This window comes from Schistocerca americana, chromosome 4 (assembly GCF_021461395.2).
Source record: "Schistocerca americana isolate TAMUIC-IGC-003095 chromosome 4, iqSchAmer2.1, whole genome shotgun sequence".
NCBI lineage: Eukaryota > Metazoa > Arthropoda > Insecta > Orthoptera > Acrididae > Schistocerca > Schistocerca americana.
Window position 1 is genome coordinate 161,866,808 of NC_060122.1, and position 23,034 is coordinate 161,889,841.

Consider the following 23,034-nt stretch of genomic DNA (forward strand, 5'->3'; position numbering starts at 1 on the left):
ATAAGGCATTACAATTTTTCGTAAAACAATCTGTCAAAGATCTAATGTCACCATTTTTGGTACGAGGTTGAAATCTACAAACTTACGCTTCTGACGCTTCACCTGTACGTGGATAGTAGCACACTGAAACAATGGTGCCATGCAAGCATTTAAAAAAATTATGTCGTCATCGCTGTTATTGGCACAATTAAGTTACACGAAAAAATAAAGAACTGTGAAACTAACAGTTTATCAACAACTTGCCTGAGAAACACATTTTTTTATGAAACACACAGATTATGGTTATGAAAGTAAACCAGAGATGCATGGTGTAATGCCTGGAAAAATGTAACACTGAAATAAAAGCAGTGTTTTAGTGAATCGTCTTCACATGACCCACGTGAACGATATACCTCTGCTAGTGGTCGCTTATTTGTCAAAATGTTTTAGCTCAGCAGTGAGATGTAGCAGCCTGTGACGTTAGCCTTTAATTGCAGTCAACTCGGGGAATCCTGTGTGACTGATGCTACAACTAGTCAGCTGACGCAGACAAATAGCCGACGAACGTGCACAGAATCTAATGCTTCTGGATTACAATACCGTGACCACCTGTAGAGAAGGTTCTGGCCGCCTGTTTGCTATAAAAGGACGATTCGTGTTGATTGTGGCCACAGAACCCGAAAGATGCAGAGCAGCATGGACGTTTTAGCTGTAGCTCTCTTGACTTCAGCAGCTTTTCTCTTGTGTGCTGCAACTTCAGAGATATTACTCGATTCAACCGAGCATGATTGTGGTACCCAAGATTCTGAAACAGAGACACATTCTGAAAAATTTTCGTACAACAAAAGGAACATTTCAGTAATATACTTCGATAAATGGTATCAACCAAATATTCAAGATGACGGGGACTGCTGTAAAACCTTATTTCTAGATGGCGTGGAAGAACGTCTTTATAAATCGGACGCTGGAAAGTTTATTCCTACAGCAGAAACGCCTCGTCTTGATTTGATGCAAAGTGAATCATGGCACTCAGCAGGATCGCGTATCGATCGTAGACACGCTAGACCTGGAGTGTGGTTTGGACTATGCGTAGGACGGAGCCTTCCAGAGCCTAGTATATCGTTTGGGCCTCGTACTGGACGAAGCACTCCTGCTCCTGGTAGATGGTTTGGCCCTCGTATTGGACGCCGCGATCCTTCTACTGGTACGTGGTTTGGCCCTCGTATTGGACGCAGCAATCCTGATCCTGGTACATGGTTTGGCCTTCGTACTGGACGCAGCAATCCTGATTCCGGTGCATGGTTTGGCCCTCGCATTGGACGCAGGCATCCTGCTCTTAGTACGTGGTTTGGCCCTCGTATTGGGCACAGCAATCCTGATCCTGGTACATGGTTTGGTCCCCGTATTGAACGCAACAATCCTGATGCTGGTACATGGTTTGGCCCTCGTATTGGACGCAGCGATCCTGATGCTGGTACATGGTTTGGCCCTCGTATTGAACGAAGCTATCCTGATGCTGGCACATGGTTTGGCCCTCGTATTGAACGCAACAATCCTGATGTTGGTACATGGTTCGGCTCTCGTATTGGACGCAGCGATCCTGCTTCTGGTACGTGGTTTGGCCCTCGTATTGGACGCAGCTATCCTGATGCTGGCACATGGTTTGGCCCTCGTATTGGACGCAGCTATCCTGATGCTGGGACATGGTTTGGCCCTCGTATTGGACGCAACAACCCTGATGCTGATACATGGTTTGGCCCTCGCATTGAACGCAACAATCCTGATGCTGGTACATGGTTTGGCCCTCGTATTGGACGCAGCGATCTTGCTCCTGGTACGTGGTTTGGCCCTCGTACTGGACGCAGCAATCCTGATGCTGGCACATGGTTTGGCCCTCGTATTGGACGCAGCAATCCTGATCCTGGTACATGCTTCTGACCCCGAGTTGGACGTAGCCATGGAGAACAAGGGACGTCGTTCGGACCACGTGTTGGTCACAGCCATCCAGAACCAGGGATATTGGTTGGATCTCGTGTTGATCCCAGCCATCAGGAACCATGGATGTAGTATGGACGTCGCGTCGGGAGCAGCAATCCAGATCCAGGCATGTGGTTTAGACCTTGTGTTGGACGCTGACACTCTGAACCTGAGCTCAGAATAAATATCAGTCTGCTCCTAAGATCTTGTCATATTGTTATAACGAAATTTAGCACGTGACAGTTTTAAGCCTAATCATCTAAACGAAATGCTTGAAACAATACTAGAAACTAATTTGTGTTTTTATGAGTTGTAAAACTACGGATCTGTATTGTTATGTGATGTTTCAGAAATAAAGTTATTGATTAAAACTAAGGTGTTTCCATTTATTTATGTCGTTTGCTGTGTTTAACACATCATACTTCTATGTGACCGATATGGACAGTAACCAAAACGGCTTTGCTGTGCTGGTATTGCGAACAGCTGAAAGCAAGGGGAAGCCACAGCCGTAATTTTTCCCGAGGGCATGCAGGTTTACTGTAGTTGGTAGGACATGTTCTGAGGCATCAAGGGGTCACCAATTTATCATTGGAGGTCAGCATGGAGAGTAAAAATTGTAGTGGGATACCATGAGATGAATACACTAAACAGATTCAGAGGGATGTAGGTTGCAGTAGGTACTAGGAAATGAAGAAGCTTGCACAGGATAGAGTAGCATCGAGAGCTGCTTCAAACCAGTCTCTGGACTGAAGACCACAACAATAACAACAACAACAACAATGGATTCTTAGGAAACGTAGTGACTCCTTTTGGGTCTAGGTTAACCTAGGCACCAAGCTCACGAGGAATGAATCACAGTTGTAGTTATGCTGGGAAGTAGATCTCTCCAACACTAAGAAACAGACACTACCAACTACAGTTATTTCCTTGAAGTTCGTAATCAATCCCCCTCTCTGCCTTTGTAATGGGTGTAGGAACAGATATTTCTTTATTTCTATTGGTAACTGAGGACGGTGTACTGAAGAACAATACATCAGTATTTACGTCATTTTCAGACGGGTAATTATAGATATTAGAAGTTGTAAGTTTTTATGTTGGTTAGTTCAGTTATGTATATGTGACAAGAGAAAGCTACTAATTCTCATTTTCCCTTGAGCAGCAGGTCAAGTACTGAAGTGCGGATGTGTGGCCGCGAAAAATTTGGTCTATACTGACAACGGGAGTCAACGAAGTTACGACTGTGCAGAAATATCAGGTCAAGCAATTTGCAAAGTGCTTGGGGGAAAACTATTGGACACAGAGAAAAGAACATCCAACACACTGATGTGTATACACATTAAGGTTCCAAAAAATAATCTGCAAACATTACAAGCCACACACACACGCACATATATATATATATATATATATATATATATATATATACATATATATACATATATATATATATATATATATATGTGTGTGTGTGTGTGTGTGTGTGTGTGTGTCGGTCCGCAGCACTGGATCCTAGCGGAACTCGCGATGAGAGAGAGGTGTCGTATATATATATATATATATATATATATATATATATATATATATATATATATATGCGGAACTCGTGATGAGAGATATATGCGGCACCTCACTCTCATCGCGAGTTCCGCCAGGGTCGAGCGCTGAGGACCGTCACGTCCACCCTCTAGCCCGCTTTGCCAGCGGTGCTGTACGACAACACTGGAGCAGACTGTGCGACTATCTACCACAATACGACCACGTAGTAGCTATTAACAGTTACTTCATCTGATTCAAATATATTAAGTAAACAAGACTGTTATGCGCGTAAGTTGTGTTTAGATTATACCGCCGGCACCTTTTACCTCCTCGAACTGAACGTGGTCTGCATGAATATGCTTTCTTCGTTCAGAGAGCATCATTTTATACGTAAAGTGTGCCGCTCTTTACAAATCTCAAATCAAATATTAGGATTCTCATGAAAAGAAAACGGTTTAACCTCCAAATCACATTCAAAATCACGGTCAATATATAAACGCAAGGGACAAAGATTAGTATACACGAGCTCTAAAATGGTGGCCCTAAGAGCTATGGGAACTTGTCCAATAGAAGAGATGCGTTTCACAGTAGCAAACATACAGAAGTGCCCGTAGCTCTCAAGGTATGCATTTTTTAGCCGACATTTTATGTACATTTTTGTCTTGTTTGCGCCCATACTGCGCCTTCAAAACATGGAAACCCATGGTCTTGCTGTAGAAGAGGTGTGTCCCACAGTAGCGAGGATAAACACACTTCTCGACGTACGTATTTCAAAGCCCATGTTTACTAGATTTGTTTTTCTTGTTTTGGTCTGTAGTACCATCTGTGAATGTTGCCTACCCTAAAACCTTAGCGACAGTGGTACCTTTACGTATACTCTTCTGCCAGAGATATCAGGTCGATTTATACTCATAACATTCTACTGGATCCTTTCGGGACCAGTGTTCCTTGAGTGAGATTGATCCATTCGTCCTCTTTTATCATCCATGAAAGTTTTTGTCATCACCACGATATAACTCTGTACTTCACATTCTGACACTTCGTTTTACATTGAAACAGCATCACCAGATTATGATTGCCTTGCTACAAGAAACTGCGGCGCAACAAACGCTAGAGATTCGTGTGTAGCTTTCTTTCCTACAACAATCATATATACGGGTTTTGAATAGTACAAGAAATGAATGTGTAAGGCCTCCTTATTCACAGGTAAAGTTACAGTTCATAATATGGCACGAAGCTGCTTGAAAATAAATAGGGATAATCAAAACTGCACCAACAAAATACCGGAGGTTGTTCGTGGGTATTTTCTGAGCACTGCTGTATGAAGAAGCTGCGGTCTCCGGTGGGTAGTTACAGAGTAGTACTGGATTTGTGATTTATTGGGTTCCGTTACCAAAATTATCGTTTTTTTTCTGTGAAAATACTTCCACAACAGTGCGAAAGCCTGTAATACCTATTTATCAAAACGTAGTGACAAGAAAGTAGCCGGCTATTGGTGGCGCCTACATACAGAAGCTGGACTATATTGATATAGCTGTAGTCTCTGCGGGAACAGCTGAGCGAAGCGTCGCTCTACTGTATTTTCCGTTGAATTCAGTGAAACTATACAGGAGAGACAGTTCGGTCAGCTTCTCATCTGCTATTTCCCTACTACCACGTATCACACGTAACGTACAGTTAACGTTGCCAACAAAGCAAACCCGAGACACAGTGGTGCATTACTGAATGCAAAAGTAAAGTAGGCATTATTGTTCTCATCATCAAGTACGTTGAGCGAATGGTACAAGTTTGCTTCCAAACAAGACACACACCGCATACCGCCGACGTTTGCACTACAATGCGGTATTTTCAATGGAATACTGATGCAAGGGATAAGAAATCGAACGAAATGTAAACACTCTGTAACGAACCACTGAAAACCATGGTCCCACTGCTCCAAAATACTCGGAAAATATCCGTGAACTACCTCCATAATTTAGTCGGTGGTGTTCTGTTTCTTCTTGTACGGCGACAGGGAAACAAAAGACGACTGTCTCATCTCCGTCAGACAGCAGCAGTAATACAACTCTCATACACTGAAGTGCCAAAAAAACTATTATCGGAGTGCGTATTCAAATACAGAGATATCTAAACAGGCAGAATAGGGTGCTGTGGCCGGCAACGCCTTTATAAGACAACAAGTGTCTGGTGCAGTTGTTACAGAGGTTACTGCTGCTGCAGCGGCAGGTTATCAAGATTTACGTGAGTTTCAACGTAGTGTTATAGTCGGCGCACGAGCGATGAGACACAGCATCTCCGTTTTAGCAATGAAGTAGAGAGGTCACCGTGATCTAGGGGCAGCGTCTTTGATTCGTAATTCCCGGGTTCGATCCCCGCCCCTGCCTAAATTTTGATAAATAGTCAGCGTTGGCGGCCGAAGACTTCTGGTATAAGAAGTCAGCCTCATTCTGCCAACGGCCTTGTCTAAGAGGGCGGAGGAGCGGATAAAGGTTCAGGGCACTCTCTTATCCTAGGGGTGGGAAATTGCCCCTAAAGGCGGAAGAATCAGCAATGATCAACGACATGAGGATGCAGAAGGCAATGGAAACCACTGCATTAAAGACACGTAACGTGTATCCACAGGACATGTGGCCTGTAATTGAAGAAGTGTCATGATGATCTCTCCACTGGCAAAAGATACCGGAATAGTTCCCCATTCGGATCTCCGGGAGGGAACTGCCAACGGGGAGGTTACCATGAGAAAAAGACTGAATAATCAACGAAAGGATTACGTTCTACGAGTCGGGGCGTGGAATGTCAGAAGCTTGAACGCGGTAGGGAAACTAGAAAATCTGAAAAGGGAAACGCAAAGGCTCAATCTAGATATAGTAGGGTTCAGTGAAGTGAAGTGGAAGGAAGACAAGGATTTCTGGTCAGATGAGTATCGGGTAATATCAACAGCAGCAGAAAATGGTATAACAGGTGTAGGATTCGTTACGAATAGGAAGGTAGGGCAGAGGGTGTGTTACTGTGAACAGTTCAGTGACCGGGTTGTTCTAATCAAAATCGACAGCAGACCGACACCGACAACGATAGTCCAGGTATACATGCCGACGTCGCAAGCTGAAGAGGAACAGATAGAGAAAGTGTATGAGGATATTGACAGGGTAATGCAGTATGTAAAGGGGGCGAAAATCTAATAGTCATGGGCGACTGGAATGCAGTTGTAGGGGAAGGAGTAGAAGAAAAGTTTACAGGAGAATATGGGCTTGGGACGTCGCAAGCTGAAGAGGAACAGATAGAGAAAGTGTATGAGGATATTGACAGGGTAATGCAGTATGTAAAGGGGGACGAAAATCTAATAGTCAAGGGCGACTGGATTGCAGTTGTAGGGGAAGGAGTAGAAGAAAAGTTTACAGGAGAATATGGGCTTGGGACAAGGAATGATAGAGGAGAAAGACTAATTGAGTTCTGTAACAAGTTTCAGCTAATAATAGCGAATCCCTGTTCAAGAATCACAAGGGGAGAAGGTATACTTGGAGAAGGCCGGGAGGTACGGGAAGATTTCAATTAGATTACATCATGGTCAGACAGAGATTCCGAAATCAAATACTGGATTTTAAGGCGTACCCAGGAGCAGATATAGACTCAGATAACAATATACAGGGTTATTACAAATGATTGAAGCGATTTCACAGCCCTACAATAACTTTATTATTTGAGATATTTTCACAATGCTTTGCACACACATACAAAAACTCAAAAAGTTTTTTTAGGCATTCACAAATGTTCGATATGTGCCCCTTTAGTGATTCGGCAGACATCAAGCCGATAATCAAGTTCCTCCCACACTCGGCGCAGCATGTCCTCATCAATGAATTCGAAAGCATCGTTGAAGCGAGCTCGCAGTTCTGTCACGTTTCTTGGTAGAGGAGGTTTAAACACTGAATCTTTCACATAACCCCACAGAAAGAAATCGCATGGGGTTAAGTCGGGAGAGCGTGGAGGCCATGACATGAATTGCTGATCATGATCTCCACCACGACCGATCCATCGGTTTTCCCCTTACAGAGGCATTCAGAAGCTTTAAACTGCGCACACCATCGCCGAATGGAGTTAGCAGTTGGTGGATCTTGGTGGAACTTCGTCCTGAAGTGTCGTTGCACTGTTATGACTGACTGATGTGAGTGCATTTCAAGCACGACATACGCTTTCTCGGTTCCTGTCGCCATTTTGTCTCACTGCGCTCTCGAGCGCTCTGGCGGCAGAAACCTGAAGCGCGGCTTCAGCTGAACAAAACTTTATGAGTTTTTCTACGAATCTATAGTGTGTCGTGACCATATGTCAATGAATGGAGCTACAGTGAATTTATGAAATCGCTTCAATCATTTGTAATAGCCCTGTAGTAGTGATGAAGAGTAGGCTGAAGTTCAAGACATTAGTCAGGAAGAATCAATACACAAAGAAGTGGGATACGGAAGTACTAGGGAATGACGAGATACGTTTGAAGTTCTCTAACGCTATAGATACAGCAATAAGGAATAGCGCAGTAGGCAGTACAGTTGAAGAGGAATGGACATCTCTAGAAAGAGTTGATTGATGAAAGGAGGAAGTACAAATATGTTCCGGGAAAATCAGGAATACAGAAATTCAAGTCGCTTAGGAATGAAATAAATAGGAAGTGCAGGGAAGCTAAGACGAAATGACTGCAGGAAAAATGTCGAGACATCGAAAAAGATATCATTGTCGGAAGGACAGACTCAGCATACAGGAAAGTCAAAACAACCTTTGGTGTCATTAAAAGCAACGGTGGTAACATTAAGAGTGCAACGGGAATTCCTCTGTTAAATGCAGAAGAGAGAGCAGATAGGTGGAAAGAATACATTGAAAGCCTCTATGAGGGTGAAGATTTGTCTGATGTGATAGAAGAAGAAACAGGAGTCGATTTAGAAGATATAGGGGATCCAGTATTAGAATCGGAATTTAAAAGAGCTTTGGAGGACTTACGGTCAAATAAGGCAGATGGCATAGATAACATTCCATCAGAATTTCTAAAATCATTGTGGGAAGTGGCAACAAAACGACTATTCACGTTGGTATGTAGAATATATGAGTCTGGCGACACACCATCTGACTTTCGGAAAAGCATCATCCACACAATTCCGAAGACGGCAAGAGCTGACAAGTGCGAGAATTATCGCACAATCAGCTTAACAGCTCATGCATCGAAGCTGCTTACAAGAATAATATACAGAAGAATGGAAAAGAAAATTGAGAATGCGCTAGGTGACGATCAGTTTGGCTTTAGGAAAAATAAAGGGAAAAGAGAGGTAATTCTGACGTTACGGCTAGTAATGGAAGCTAGGCTAAAGAAAAATCAAGACACTTTCATAGGATTTTTCGACCTGGAAAAAGCGTTCGACAATATAAAATGGTGCAAGCTGTTCGAGATTCTGAAAAAAGTAGGGGTAAGCTATAGGGAGAGACGGGTCATATACAATATGTACAACAACTAAGAGGGAACAATAAGAGTGGACGATCAAGAACGAAGTACTCGTATGAAGAAGGGTGTAAGACAAGGCTGTAGCCTTTCGCCCCTACTCTTCAATCTGTACATCGAGGAAGCAATGATGGAAGTAAAAGAAAGGTTCAGGAGTGGAATTAAAATACAAGGTGAAAGGATATCAATGATACGATTCGCTGATGACATTGCTATCCTGAGTGAAAGTGAAGAAGAATTAAATGTTCTGCTGAACGGAATGAACAGTCTAATGAGTACACAGTATGGTTTGAGAGTAAATCGGAGAAAGACGAAGGTAATGAGAAGTAGTAGAAATGAGAACAGCGAGGAACTTAACATCAGGATTGATGGTCACGAAGTCAATGAAGGAATTTTGCTACCTATGCAATAAAATAACCAATGACGGACGGAGCAAGGAGGACATCAAAAGCAGACTCGCTATGGCAACAAAGGCATTTCTGGCCAAGAAGGTTTACTAATATCAAATACCGGCCTTAATTTGAGGAAGAAATTTCTGAGGATGTACGTCTGTAGTACAGCATTGTATGGTAGTGAAACATGGACTGTGGGAAAACCGGAACAGAAGAGAATCGAAGCATTTGAGATGTGGTGCTATAGACGAATGTTGAAAATTAGGTGGACTGATAAGGTATGGAATGAGGAGGTTCTACGCAGAATCGGAGAGGAAAGGAATATGTGCAAAACACTGATAAGGAGAAGGGACAGGATGATAGGACATCTGCTGAGACATGAGGGAATGACTTCCATGGTACTAGAGGGAGCCGTAGAGGGCAAAAACTGTAGAGGAAGACAGAGATTGGAATACGTCAAGCAAATAATTGAGGACATAGGTTGCAAGTGCTACTCTGAGATGAAGAGGTTAGCACAGGAAAGGAATTCGTGGCGGGCCGCATCAAACCAGTCAGTATACTGATGACCAAAAAAAAAAAAAAAAAAAAGGAGATATCCCTGTACGACCATATGACGAGTACACTGCGAATCTCGGGAATCCGGCAAAACATTAAAATCTCCGACATCGCTGTGGCCGTAAAAACATGCTGCAAGAACGCGACCAACGACGACTGAAGAGAATCATTCAGTGTGACAGAAGTACAACCGTTCCGTCTTTTGCTGCATATTTCAACACTGGCCCATCAACAAGGGTCAGTGTGCGAACCATTCAACGAATCATTGTCGATATGGGGTATCGGAATCAAAGATTCACTCGTCTACGCTTGATGACTGCATGACACAAAGCTTTACGTCTCTCCTGGGTCAGTCAACACCAACATTGGACTGTTTATGACTGGAAACATGTTTCCTGGTCGGACGATTCTCGTTTCAAATTGTATCGAGCGGACAGACTTGTACGGGTATGGAGACAGGCTCATGAATCCATGGACGTTGTATGTCAGCAGGGGACTGGTAAAGCTGCTGGAGGCTCTGCAATGGTGTGGGGCGTGTGTAGTTGGAGTGGTATGGGACGCTAATACGTCTAGACACGACTCTGACAGTTAGCACGTACGTAAGCATCCCGTCTGATCACCTGGATCTTTTCATAGCCATTGTGCATTCCGACGGACTTGGGCAATTCCAGCATGATAATTGGACGCCGAACACATCAGAGTAGCTACAGAGTGGCTCCATTAACGCACTTCTAAGTTTAAACTTTTCCGCTGACCACCAAACTCCCCATACATGAACATTATTGAGCGTGTCTTGGATGCCTTACAGCATGTAGTTAAGAAGAGATCTCCACCCTGGTACTCTTAAGGATTTATGGACATCCCTGCAGGATTAATAGTGTGAGTTCCCTCCAGCACTACCTCAGACATTAGTCAAGACCATGCCACGTCGTGTTGCGGCACTTCTTAGTTCTTCGTGCCCGCGGGAGCCGTATACGATATTAGGTAGGTTTACCGGCTTCTTTGGACCTTTAGTGTACAATCTTACTCGAAACATACCGTCATGAAATAATATAATCTCCTGCAAAACTAGACGTAAAGACGACTGTTCTGATTGAGGAGGCGTATAGATCGCAAGTTCAGCTAAAAACATGAAATGTGTTGCCATTTGTCCAAAATCATGACCATCCACTCTAACTAGCCTAGCAGCTGAAAATGTGGAGCAAGGGCACTGGCCGGCCGCGGTGGTCTCGCGGTTCTAGGCGCGCAGTCCGGAACCGCGCGACTGCTACGGTCGCAGGTTCGAATCCTGCCTCGGGCATGGATGTGTGTGATGTCCTTAGGTTGGTTAGGTTTAAGTAGTTCTAAGTTCTAGGGGACTGATGACCACAGCTGTTAAGTCCCATAGTGCTCAGAGCCATTTGAACCAAGGGCACTGAATGTTCGTCTGGGGTTGGGAATGAGAGCAAATTTGTCACTGACATTGCATTCTTTGAAAAGAACAGTTCTTTGGCAGCGGAAAACAATCCGCAGCCAACAGTTTCCAGCCACTTACACACTTCCGTAAAAGTGTCTGTATAGTTATGGCACTCACTTAATCATTCTAAACGAGTACAACAAATACAGTTTTTTGCTACCGCAGCCGAATTATTATCGTCTCTGCCTAAGTTCTGGTAGGAGCTGGGTTCCCGGTATGTGTCGGATTATTTCTGTGGTGTGGAGGTCTGATACGGAGCACTCTCAGCCCTTGTGACGGCAAAATGAGGAGCAGCTTGAATAAGGAAGCAGCAGTATCATCAGGATTTATCTACTGGTAATCACGGCTGCAGCGATTGGTAACACGCTGATCATATTTACGACGATCATAGATCGCTCCTCGTACTGTCTTGTAGGCAGCAGTCGGGCAGTCGGAACAAATCTAAACCGTTAGTGATGTTTACTTTACTTCATAAACTTACGTAACTGGTGAAGTTATCTATGTGACAATAGTATCTCTGACACTGACATGAATATTCCGGAAGATGTAACTCATGTTAATAATCGTAAATCGAAACCGTATTTTCGTCGGAGGCACAGCTATTCCGAGACTAGTCTCACATTTTGCCAGCATGTAGTAGGCAGTTGCGCTGAAGCTATTCTGCGAATTGATCATCATGCGATATGTAGTCAGCCTGACCCAAGGTTTTACTTGATGTCTTCTCAAGGACGCATAAGTACTTTTCGAAAAAATGATTTTACCATCTCTTCGCACAAAGTCACCCCCAAGCTAGTAAGTGAATTTCCGCAGTAGTGAAGAACCTAATTTGTTGTGCAATCCCAGCTGAGACGCAAAAATCGTGATGAAAGTACTGATACTGAACATCATCTCCGGAACATGTCGCTCGCAGGAGCTTTGCAATGGATTTCTTTCATACGGTTCTGTTCCCACAACAATCCGAATATGTGTGGCTATTCCACAGTAGGAAGTAGGACATTCCGTTCAAGCATCGACAGTTGAGTTGATATTGCTGAACTTGTCGAAACGGCACGTGGGAAACACTTTTTAATAATTCGTCCATTATGAAATGACGAAAATCATGGGATAAGCGAAATGCACATATATAGAAGGCTGTAGTGCCAGCATACAAAGAACAAAATGGCAGTGCGTTGGTGGAGCTGTCATTTGTACTCAGATGATTCATGTTAAAAGTTTCCCGACGACGGGAATTAGCAGGCATTGACGTGAAGTGGCAGTTAGAGCTAGACGCTTAGGGCACACCATTTCGAAAATCTTTGGGAAGTTTCCAGAGTGAGTCGAGAATACCGCACTTTAGGCATTACCTCTCACCGCTGACAATGGAATGGCTGACGGCCTTCACTTAACGACCGAGAGCAGCTCGTTTGCGTATAATTGTCAGTGCTAACAGAAAAGCAACACTGTGTCAAATAACCACAGAAAGCAATGTGAGACGTATAATGAACGTATCCGTCGGGACAGAACGATGAAATTTGGCGTTAATGGGCTATTGCAGCACACCATCTACTCAAGTGTCTTTGCTAACAGCACGACATCACCTGGAACACCTCTCCTGGGCTCGTGACGTGATCAGCTGGACCCTAGACGACTGGAAAAACGTGTTCTGGTGAGATGAGTCCCGATTTTAGTTGGTAAGAGCTGATAGTAGACTTCGGGTGTGGCGCACACGTCACATAGCTATGGCCACAACTTGTCAACAATGCGCTGTGCAAGCTCGTGGTGTCTACATAATGGCGTGGACTGGGTTCTCTGGGGCAGCTGAGCCGATTATTGATTGCAAATGAGCATTTTAGTTTAGTAGGAGACCGTTTGTGGCCATTCATTGGCTACATGTTGCCAAATAAAGGTGGAATTTTTGTGGATGACAACGCGCCTTGTCATCTGGTCACAGTTCGTCGCAACTGGTTTGAACAACGTTTTGGGCAATTTGAGCCAATGGTTTGGCAACGCAGATCGCCCGACATGAATCCCATCGAACATTTATGGGACATAATCGAAATGCAGTTCATGCACAAAATCCTGCACCTGCACCACTTCCACAGTTGCGGACGGCTATTGAAGTACCGTGACTCAGTATTACTGCAGGGGACTTCCAACGACTTATTGAGTCCATGTCAGTCGATTTGCTTGACTATACTGGGAAAAATGAGGTCCTACACAATGTTAGTAGGTATCCCATGACTTTTATCATCTCCTGCCGGTGATTCAACTAAAAACGATATAGCCAGAAAGCAGTTAAACTGAGTTTAGTAAAGAATAAATATATGTATAAAGGTAAGATTGGCTGCGATATGGCCTCTTTAACACTTTGCTTTCTAAGACGGTGGCTCTAAGTGTCCCGTCCTGCAGTTAAAACTGTATGTAGTAACACTAGACATTGTCTCTCTTCTTAGGGAAACGAATTTAGAGACTGTTATTAGTCATTGTTGCGTAGACCTTGCATCAGTGGTATGACAATAGCAAATTAGTCTCATAGTCGAAGAAACAACGTATGGAACGTGTGGGACTAATTTTCCAGATTTCTCTCAATCACAACTTCAATCAGATGCACATCTCTTGAGATTTTTAAGGTATTTACACTTGAATGGAGAGGTCTGTTATCGTGGTACACAAACTCACAGACTGTACTGCAGATCAGTATGAGATTGCTTTCACGAAGGAGCACCATTTTGGCTTGCAAAGTGGCAGCAGCCAGGTCTTCATCTGACCTTCACTTAGCAATAAATATTTCAGTATCTTTTGGCTGGTGCGTAAGTTTGTAGCGTTTATGCTTTGCATTTTGTATCCCGGTTCTTAAGGGTGATTTTTTATTTGTAGTTCACTGTTGCTACTTGAGTGTGCATAGTGTCGTTTTGTCAGTTGGAGAAAGCGAGTGCAGTAGTGGACGCTAGAATATAGGGTGCCAAATGGACAAATCGGAACATTTTCCACATATTCTTCTGTATGAGTTCAGTAGAGCTGTGACACCAACGGGTGAAGCCAGAAACATGTGCACCGTATTTAGGGATAACGCCGGTAGACAGAGCACTGTTAGAAAACGATTCTCTCGCTTAAGGAGGACCTGACTCTCCAAGTTCATGGAGACTATAGGGGTTTGATGATAAGATCGTTTAAACACATTAATTCACAATGATCCACGTCAGTGTTCTCGAGAAATGGCAAATGTGATGAGCTGTGTTCATTCCACCATTGTGCGGCATTTGCATGCAGCGGGGAGGATCCAAAAGTCGGGTGTATGGCTACGCCATGCCCTAAGCCAAAATCAGGAATATCTGTGAGTTGCCATACGTGCATCGTCATGAATTCACTCGTGAACAGTACCGTTACTGGTGACGAGAAATAGTGTCCCTATGCTGACATAAGGAATAAAAAGGAATGATTGACCCAAACCAGGCAGCAACTTCTCGTACAAAGACCTGAACACATTAATAAAATGTAATGTTTTGCATCTGGTGGATCAGCGACGGTGTGGTGCACCACGAATAGCTTCTCCGAGGTGTAACCATCACCGCTGACATTTATTGTCAACAACTGAGACGCCTTGCACAAGCAGTGCAAGAACAGTTGTCAGGAAGACATCGTACAATGATGCTTCTCCACGATAACCCCCGCCTGCGTTCTTCAAGAGTGATAGAAAACACTGTACTATCTTGATCCCTGAGAGTTTCACCATTTCCGCTTGCTGTCAAACAACCTACGAAAAACTACGTTTCTGGTTGAAAATGCGATCTGAACATGACTAGACGTGTTCTTTGCCACAAAACCACGTACTTTCTACGGTCGCGGAAACCAGAAGTTACCCCAGCATTTGCCACCTGTTGTAAATAATGAAGGAGATTTGTCTCTGTATCGGTTCTGTTTCTTAAATTTATCTAAAAACACTATGAACTTATGCACCAATCCAGTAGATGTTTTCTATCCAAGCAATTTGAGCTAGACGCACACGCGCTCAGGTCTTTCCACGAAGGTTAACGTAGGCCTCTGTTTGACCAGGGAAACTTATACTGTGCCAACAGATAAATTTCTGGACTACAGTGAAGGGCGCCCTTAGAACGTAGCGGCCGGTGCTGGCTAATGACAGCACTGGGTGAGTAGTTTTTGGCTGCACGTCATATGCTGTTTCAACTTTACTATTATCTTCGGGTTCATGTGACCTGAAAAGGAATTTATCCTATAAAAACTTTCATATACACTATGCAATACAATTGAAGGGTCAGTTTTTATAAATCCCGTAATTACCTCCCATCGCTATGCGAAAGTTTGAAATTTGGCTCAAAGATGGCTCAACCCTTCCTCTGTGATGGCGCAAAAGCGTAGCTAGCGCTCTGTGACGCCACTCTCGAGCTCGTCTATACTTCAAACAGCAAGGTGACGTCACATGTGAGAAGAAGGCCAGAGCTCAGAAGGTCAAGTGAGGTAGAATGTGGTTTAATGGTGTCACACTGGCACCATTTTTCAGTACAGCTCTGCCCAGTACCACCGTCGACGAGTCACACGATGGGAATATCGTCACACGTCCTCTGACTCATATTTTCCTCCTCCTATTGACGTCTCAGAGATGGAGGTTAGCAGCACAACACCCATCGTTGCAGGCACGAGGTTTTTGATATAAGTTCCTCACGAAGATATTTCAGACCTACCACAGCTCAGTTTCGTCATGAAAAGGCCGAGAAGGTAACAGAAAGGATGACAATGAAACCACTCCATCCACTCGGGCTTTTATTTCCACACAGTTTGTGACCGAAAAAGATAATTCGAAATGCGATGAGCAACAACACGACGTTCTTACCAATGTTCGACACTGCTGACGTCCCCCGGACAAATTCAACCGCTCTTTAGGGACACCGTGTTCCTGGAACCCCACTGAACGTAAAAGCACCCCTTTCGGGTGCAGCGCGACCACTAGGGATTTGTTCAAAAGCATTCGATGAAATTTGAACGTGAACCGAAGCAGCAATGTGTTTTTATCATTTTTCAGCCCTGCTGTTCGCGCGTCCACTTGTGGAGCGATCACAGAGAAAGAGAGGGAGCGACGGTGGCACATGCGTGAATAAAACGACAAAGGGTGCTTCTAAGACCACCACCTCCCACCTCCCCGTTCGGTAGCACCCTAAGCACCACTAGTGCACGGCTGTTGACCATCATAAGATGTATCTGTACTGAAATGGCCAGTCACTGAATGTTATAAAACGGCGTCGTGTGACAGGTATCCACTTCGACGTCCCTGAGCTGAGTGGTGCTATGTCGCTGAATTGGCCCGTGCTGGCCGCATGTGAAATTGAAAAGCTACCAGAGAATAGTAATCGGTGACTGGCTGTCCATGTACAGGTACATATTTGAGTTGTTCAAAAGCTTAATACAGGGATTCTGCTTTTCGCCCCTACTGTTCAATGTGTACATCGAAGAAGCAGAGACGGAAATGAAAGAAAGGTTCACAAGTGAGATTAAAAAGTCAGGCTGATGAAATTTCTATCCTAAGTGAAAGGGAGGAAGAAGTACATGATCTGTTGAATGGAATGAACAGTGAGATTAGTATCGAATATGGATTGAGAGTAAACCGTAAAAAGACCAAAGTAAATAGAAATAACATCGTAGTTAACTGCGTAAAACTTAACATCAAAAGTTTTGGTCGCGATGTAGGTGAAGTTACGGAATTCTCTTATCTTGGAACGAAAATAACCCATGACGTAGTAGTACAGGCGAAGAGAACTTTTCTGACCGACAGAAGGCTACTAGTACGAAACGTAGGCCTTAATCTCAGGCCGAAATTTCTGAGAATGTGCCTTTGGAATACAGTATGTTACCGCAGTGAATCATGGACAGTGGTAAAGCTGATGCAGACTTGAATCGATGCGTTTGAGCTGTGGTGCTACAGAAAAATGGTTAAAGCTGGTGTACTGATATGATAAGGAACGAAAGAAGAATGTGTGGCACCGACTGACAAGAAGAAGGGACAGCATGACAGGACATGTGTTTAGGTCTCAGGGAGTAGCCACCGTGGTACTAGAGGGAAGTATGGAGGCTAAAAGTTTTAGGGAAGACAGAGACTGGAATAAATCCAGCCAATAACTGAGGACTTTGCGGGCACCTGCTACTATAAGATGAAGAGATTGTCGCATGGTAGGAACTCGTGGAACCAGTTAGAAGACTAATGAAAAAAACTGAAGAAAACGTAAGCACGAAACACATTCCCATGCCGTAACACCATCTCCTCTGTACTTCACTTTTGTCACTACACATTATCCGAGGTAAAGTTCTTTGGAAATTCTCCAAGCCCGAAACTCACACCCTTCCTAAGGATTCCCCATGGTGTAGCATGTCTGCCTAGTAAGCAAGGAGATCCAGGATCAAGTCCCGGCCATGGCACAAATTTTAAATAATTTCAACTTCTATCATTACTGTAGAGTACAGAAATGTTCGACCAGCTGCTTGACCATTATACGCCAATCATTTAGCGCCATATACATTGCCATTGTTCTAGATGGACTAGTGGCAGCACATTGGAAAGCCAAGTGACTCTTTCCGCTGCTTTCACGCGTTCTTTCACAACTACACTTAACAATGCACGATTGACCCTGTCTGGCAGTTAATAACGTTTTCCTGACCCTGACGTAAATGTGGTTGTTCCTTTGCACTCCTGCTTCACATTCACGTTACCAGCAGTCGATTTTGATGGATTTGGAAGGGCTGAAATATCCGTGATCAATTTCTCATCCAGATTACATCCAATGACTAGTCCACATTTGAAGTCGCATGGTTCTAAAGACTGACACATACCGTTGTTACTGCTTCTCTGCCAATAACACTATACTCCACACCTCCTTTTATATTGGTATGTATCTGCGTTGACTTCTAATGCTCAGTTCTGTATTACGTGGTGATGTCCGAATACATTTGATGAGATGTTGTATAAATCTAGCGGTGAGTCAACAAAGAGCCTATGGGAACCAGAATAACGTTTAAATGGTAAATCATTATCATATTTTCTGAATTATCTGAAACCAACATTACTAAACCGTTGTAATAGTTACGATTTTAATAAGATATAAGACAAGACTAGTGTACTTAATCTGGTGTGTAACATACAACTAGGCAGCTAATAATTATCATTAACTAATGCACAACCTATAAATTCTGACTCACTTTGAATAAAATGTGGAACAGTACATTTTATTATGGTTTATTAGCAATATAACATTTTCCCCCACTGGTGTTATAGGGTGGTTACTACAATTTGTGGCCCAAAAACTAGTGATAGCGTGTATTTAGTTATCGTCTCTTACTACCAACTATGACATCATGGATACATGGGTTTTGATTCCCCACCATCATCCCAAGTTGTTACTTAGGTCCCCACTACTCATCCAAGGGTAGTAGTCTCTATCATTAGAACAACTCATGATTCATACTCCATACATCAGTCAGTTATAATAATGCATTAGCAGCATCAGACAAAATAAATTGAAAACAGCAGAATGTCTCATTTGAATGTTGTATTCATAAGGAACTTGTTTTCTCATTCTGGTATACAAGTTATACACTCCTGGAAATTGAAATAAGAACACCATGAATTCATTGTCCCAGGAAGGAGAAACTTTATTGACACATTCCTGGGGTCAGATACATCACATGATCACACTGACAGAACCACAGGCACATAGACACAGGCAACAGAGCATGCACAATGTCGGCACTAGTACAGTGTATATCCACCTTTCGCAGCAATGCAGGCTGCTATTCTCCCATGGAGACGATCGTTGAGATGCTGGATGTAGTCCTGTGGAACGGCTTGCCATGCCATTTCCACCTGGCGCCTCAGTTGGACCAGCGCTCGTGCTGGACGTGCAGACCGCGTGAGACGACGCTTCATCCAGTCCCAAACATGCTCAATGGGGGACAGATCCGGAGATCTTGCTGGCCAGGGTAGTTGACTTACACCTTCTAGAGCACGTTGGGTGGCACGGGATACATGCGGACGTGCATTGTCCCGTTGGAACAGCAAGTTCCCTTGCCGGTCTAGGAATGGTAGAACGATGGGTTCGATGACGGTTTGGATGTACCGTGCACTATTCAGTGTCCCCTCGACGATCACCAGTGGTGTACGGCCAGTGTAGGAGATCGCTCCCCACACCATGATGCCGGGTGTTGGCCCTGTGTGCCTCGGTCGTATGCAGTCCTGATTGTGGCGCTCACCTGCACGGCGCCAAACACGCATACGACCATCATTGGCACCAAGGCAGAAGCGACTCTCATCGCTGAAGACGACACGTCTCCATTCGTCCCTCCATTCACGCCTGTCGCGACACCACTGGAGGCGGGCTGCACGATGTTGGGGCGTGAGCGGAAGACGGCCTAACGGTGTGCGGGACCGTAGCCCAGCTTCATGGAGACGGTTGCGAATGGTCCTCGCCGATACCCCAGGAGCAACAGTGTCCCTAATTTGCTGGGAAGAGGCGGTGCGGTCCCCTACGGCACTGCGTAGGATCCTACGGTCTTGGCGTGCATCCGTGCGTCGCTGCGGTCCGGTCCCAGGTCGACGGGCACGTGCACCTTCCGCCGACCACTGGCGACAACATCGATGTACTGTGGAGACCTCACGCCCCACGTGTTGAGCAATTCGGCGGTACGTCCACCCGGCCTCCCGCATGCCCACTACACGCCCTCGCTCAAAGTCCGTCAACTGCACATACGGTTCACGTCCACGCTGTCGCGGCATGCTACCAGTGTTAAAGACTGCGATGGAGCTCCGTATGCCACGGCAAACTGGCTGACACTGACGGCGGCGGTGCACAAATGCTTCGCAGCTAGCGCCATTCGACAGCCAACACCGCGGTTCCTGGTGTGTCCGCTGTGCCGTGCGTGTGATCATTGCTTGTACGGCCCTCTCGCAGTGTCCGGAGCAAGTATGGTGGGTCTGACACACCGGTGTCAATGTGTTCTTTTTTCCATTTCCAGGAGTGTAGACTGGGACACTCAGATGTTTAGGAAGGGTGGTAGGGACACAGCGTCGAGTGACATTATACTGAGTGCACTATCCGAAAATTACCTCGAGCAATTAAACAGAGAACCGACTCGTGGAAGTAACATCTTGGGCCTACTGATAACAAACAGATCCGAACTTTTCGACTCTGTAAGTGCAGAACAGGGAATCAGTGATCGTAAGGCCGTTGCAGCATCCCTGAATATAGAAGTTAATAGGAATATAGAAAAAGGCAGGAAGGCTTATCTGTTTAGCAAGAGTAATAGAAGGCAGATTTCAGACTACCTAACAGATCAAAACGAAAATTTCTGTTGTGACACTGACAATGTTGCGTGTTTATGGAAAAAGTTCAAGGCAATCGCGAAATGCGTTTTAGACAGGTACGTCCGAGTAAAACTGTGAGGGACGGGAAAAACTCACCGTGGTTCAACAACAAAGTTAGGAAACTACTGCGAAAGCAAACAGAGCTTCACTCCAAGTTTAAACGCAGCCAAAACCTCTCAGACAAACAGAAGCTAAACAATGTCAAAGTTAGCATAAGAAGGGCTATGCATGAAGCGTTCAGTGAATTCGAAAGTGAAATTCTATGTACCGACTTGACAGAAAATCCCAGGAAGTTCTGGCCCTATGTTAAATCAGTAAGTGGCTCGAAACAGCATATCCAGACACTCTGGGATGATAATGGCATTGAAACAGAGGATGACACGCGTAAAGCTGAAATACTAAACACCTTTTTCCAAAGCTGTTTCACAGAGGAAGACCGCACTGCAGTTCCTTCTCTAAATCCTCGCACGAACGAAAAAATGGCTGGCATCGAAATAAGCGTCCAAGGAATAGAAAAGCAACTGGAATCACTCAACAGAGGAAAGTCCACTGGACCTGACGAGATACAAATTCGATTCTACACAGAGTACGCGAAAGAACTTGCCCCCCTTCTAACAGCCGTGTACCGCAAGTCTCTAGAGGAACGGAAGGTTCCAAATGATTGGAAAAGAGCACAGGTAGTCCCAGTCTTCAAGAAGGGTCGTCGAGCAGATGCGCAAAACTGTAGACCTATATCTCTGACGTCGATCTGTTGTAGAATTTTAGAACACGTTTTTTGCTCACGTATCATGTCGTTTTTGGAAACCCAGAATCTACTCTGTAGGAATCAACATGGATTCCGGAAATAGCGATCGTGTGAGACCCAACTCGCTTTATTTGTTCATGAGACCCAGAAAATATTAGATGCAGGCTCCCAGGTAGATGCCATTTTCCTTGACTTCCGGAAGGCGTTCGATACAGTTCCGCACTGTCGCCTGATAAACAAAGTAAGAGCCTACGGAATATCAGACCAGCTGTGTGGCTGGATTGAAGAGTTTTTAGCAAACAGAACACAGCATGTTGTTATCAATGGAGAGACGTCTACAGACGTTAAGGTAACCTCTGGCGTACCACAGGGGAGTGTTATGGGACCATTGCTTTTCACAATAAATATAAATGACCTAGTCGGAAGTTCCATGCGGCTTTTCGCGGATGATGCTGTAGTATACAGATAAGTTGTAGCATTAGAAAATTTTAGCGAAATCCAGGAAGATCTGCAGCGGATAGGCACTTGGTGCAGGGAGTGACAACTGACCCTTAACACAGATAAATGTAATGTTTTGCGAATACATAGAAAGAAGGATCCTTTATTGTATGATTATATGATAGCGGAACAAACACTGGTAGCAGTTACTTCTGTAAAACATCTGGGAGTATGCTTGCGGAACGATTTGAAGTGGAATGATCACATAAAATTAATTGTTGGTAAGGCGGGTACCAGGTTGAGATTCATTGGGAGAGTCCTTAGAAAATGTAGTCCATCAACAAAGGAGGTGGCTTACAAAACACTCGTTCGACCTATACTTGAGTATTGCTCGTCAGTGCGGGATCCGTACCAGATCGGGTTGACGGAGGAGATAGAGAAGATCCAAAGAAGAGCGGCGCGTTTCGTCACAGGGTTATTTGGTAACCATGATAGCGTTACGGAAATGTTTAGTAAACTCAAGTGGCAGACTCTGCAAGAGAGGCGCTCTGCATCGCGGTGTAGCTTGCTGTTCAGGTTTCGAGAGGGTGCGTTTCTGGATGGATGAGGTATCGAATATATTGCTTACCCCTACTTATACCTCCCGAGGAGATCACGAATGTAAAATCAGAGAGATTCGAGCGCGCACGGAGGCTTTCAGACAGTCGTTCTTCCCGCGAACCATACGCGACTGGAACAGAAAAGGGAGGTAATGACAGTGGCACGTTAAGTGCCCTCCGCCACACACCGTTGGGTGGCTTGCGGAGTATAAATGTAGATGTAGATGTCGATCTCTTAAAATATTTTGCAACGGATTTACCATACTTTTGTGACCCAAAATGTGGCCTACTCATCTTGATGTCACTATCAGGTTGCCGTAGGGGAGTCTGACAATGTAAGTTTATACTAGCTGGGTAACGAAACTGGGTAATTGGAAAATTATGTCAAACTATAAATTCTTCAACAGACAAGCATGTGTGTTAAAAAGACACACATAAGACATCACCAATTTGCACTGATACATCACAATTAAACACTTTCCCCACCCACTTGTGCTGCTACCACCATTACTGAGAGGGGCAAGAAGAATAATGA

General features: G+C 44.4%; 1 protein-coding gene across 1 annotated transcript; it reads left to right on the top strand.

Annotated features, from left to right (window-relative positions):
- Nucleotides 1-663: 663 nt before the first annotated feature.
- On the top strand, nucleotides 664-1,917 carry LOC124613329. Its single transcript, XM_047142025.1, has one exon. The coding sequence runs from the start codon at nucleotides 664-666 to the stop codon at nucleotides 1,915-1,917; it is 1,254 nt and encodes a 417-aa protein (XP_046997981.1).
- Nucleotides 1,918-23,034: the final 21,117 nt, after the last annotated feature.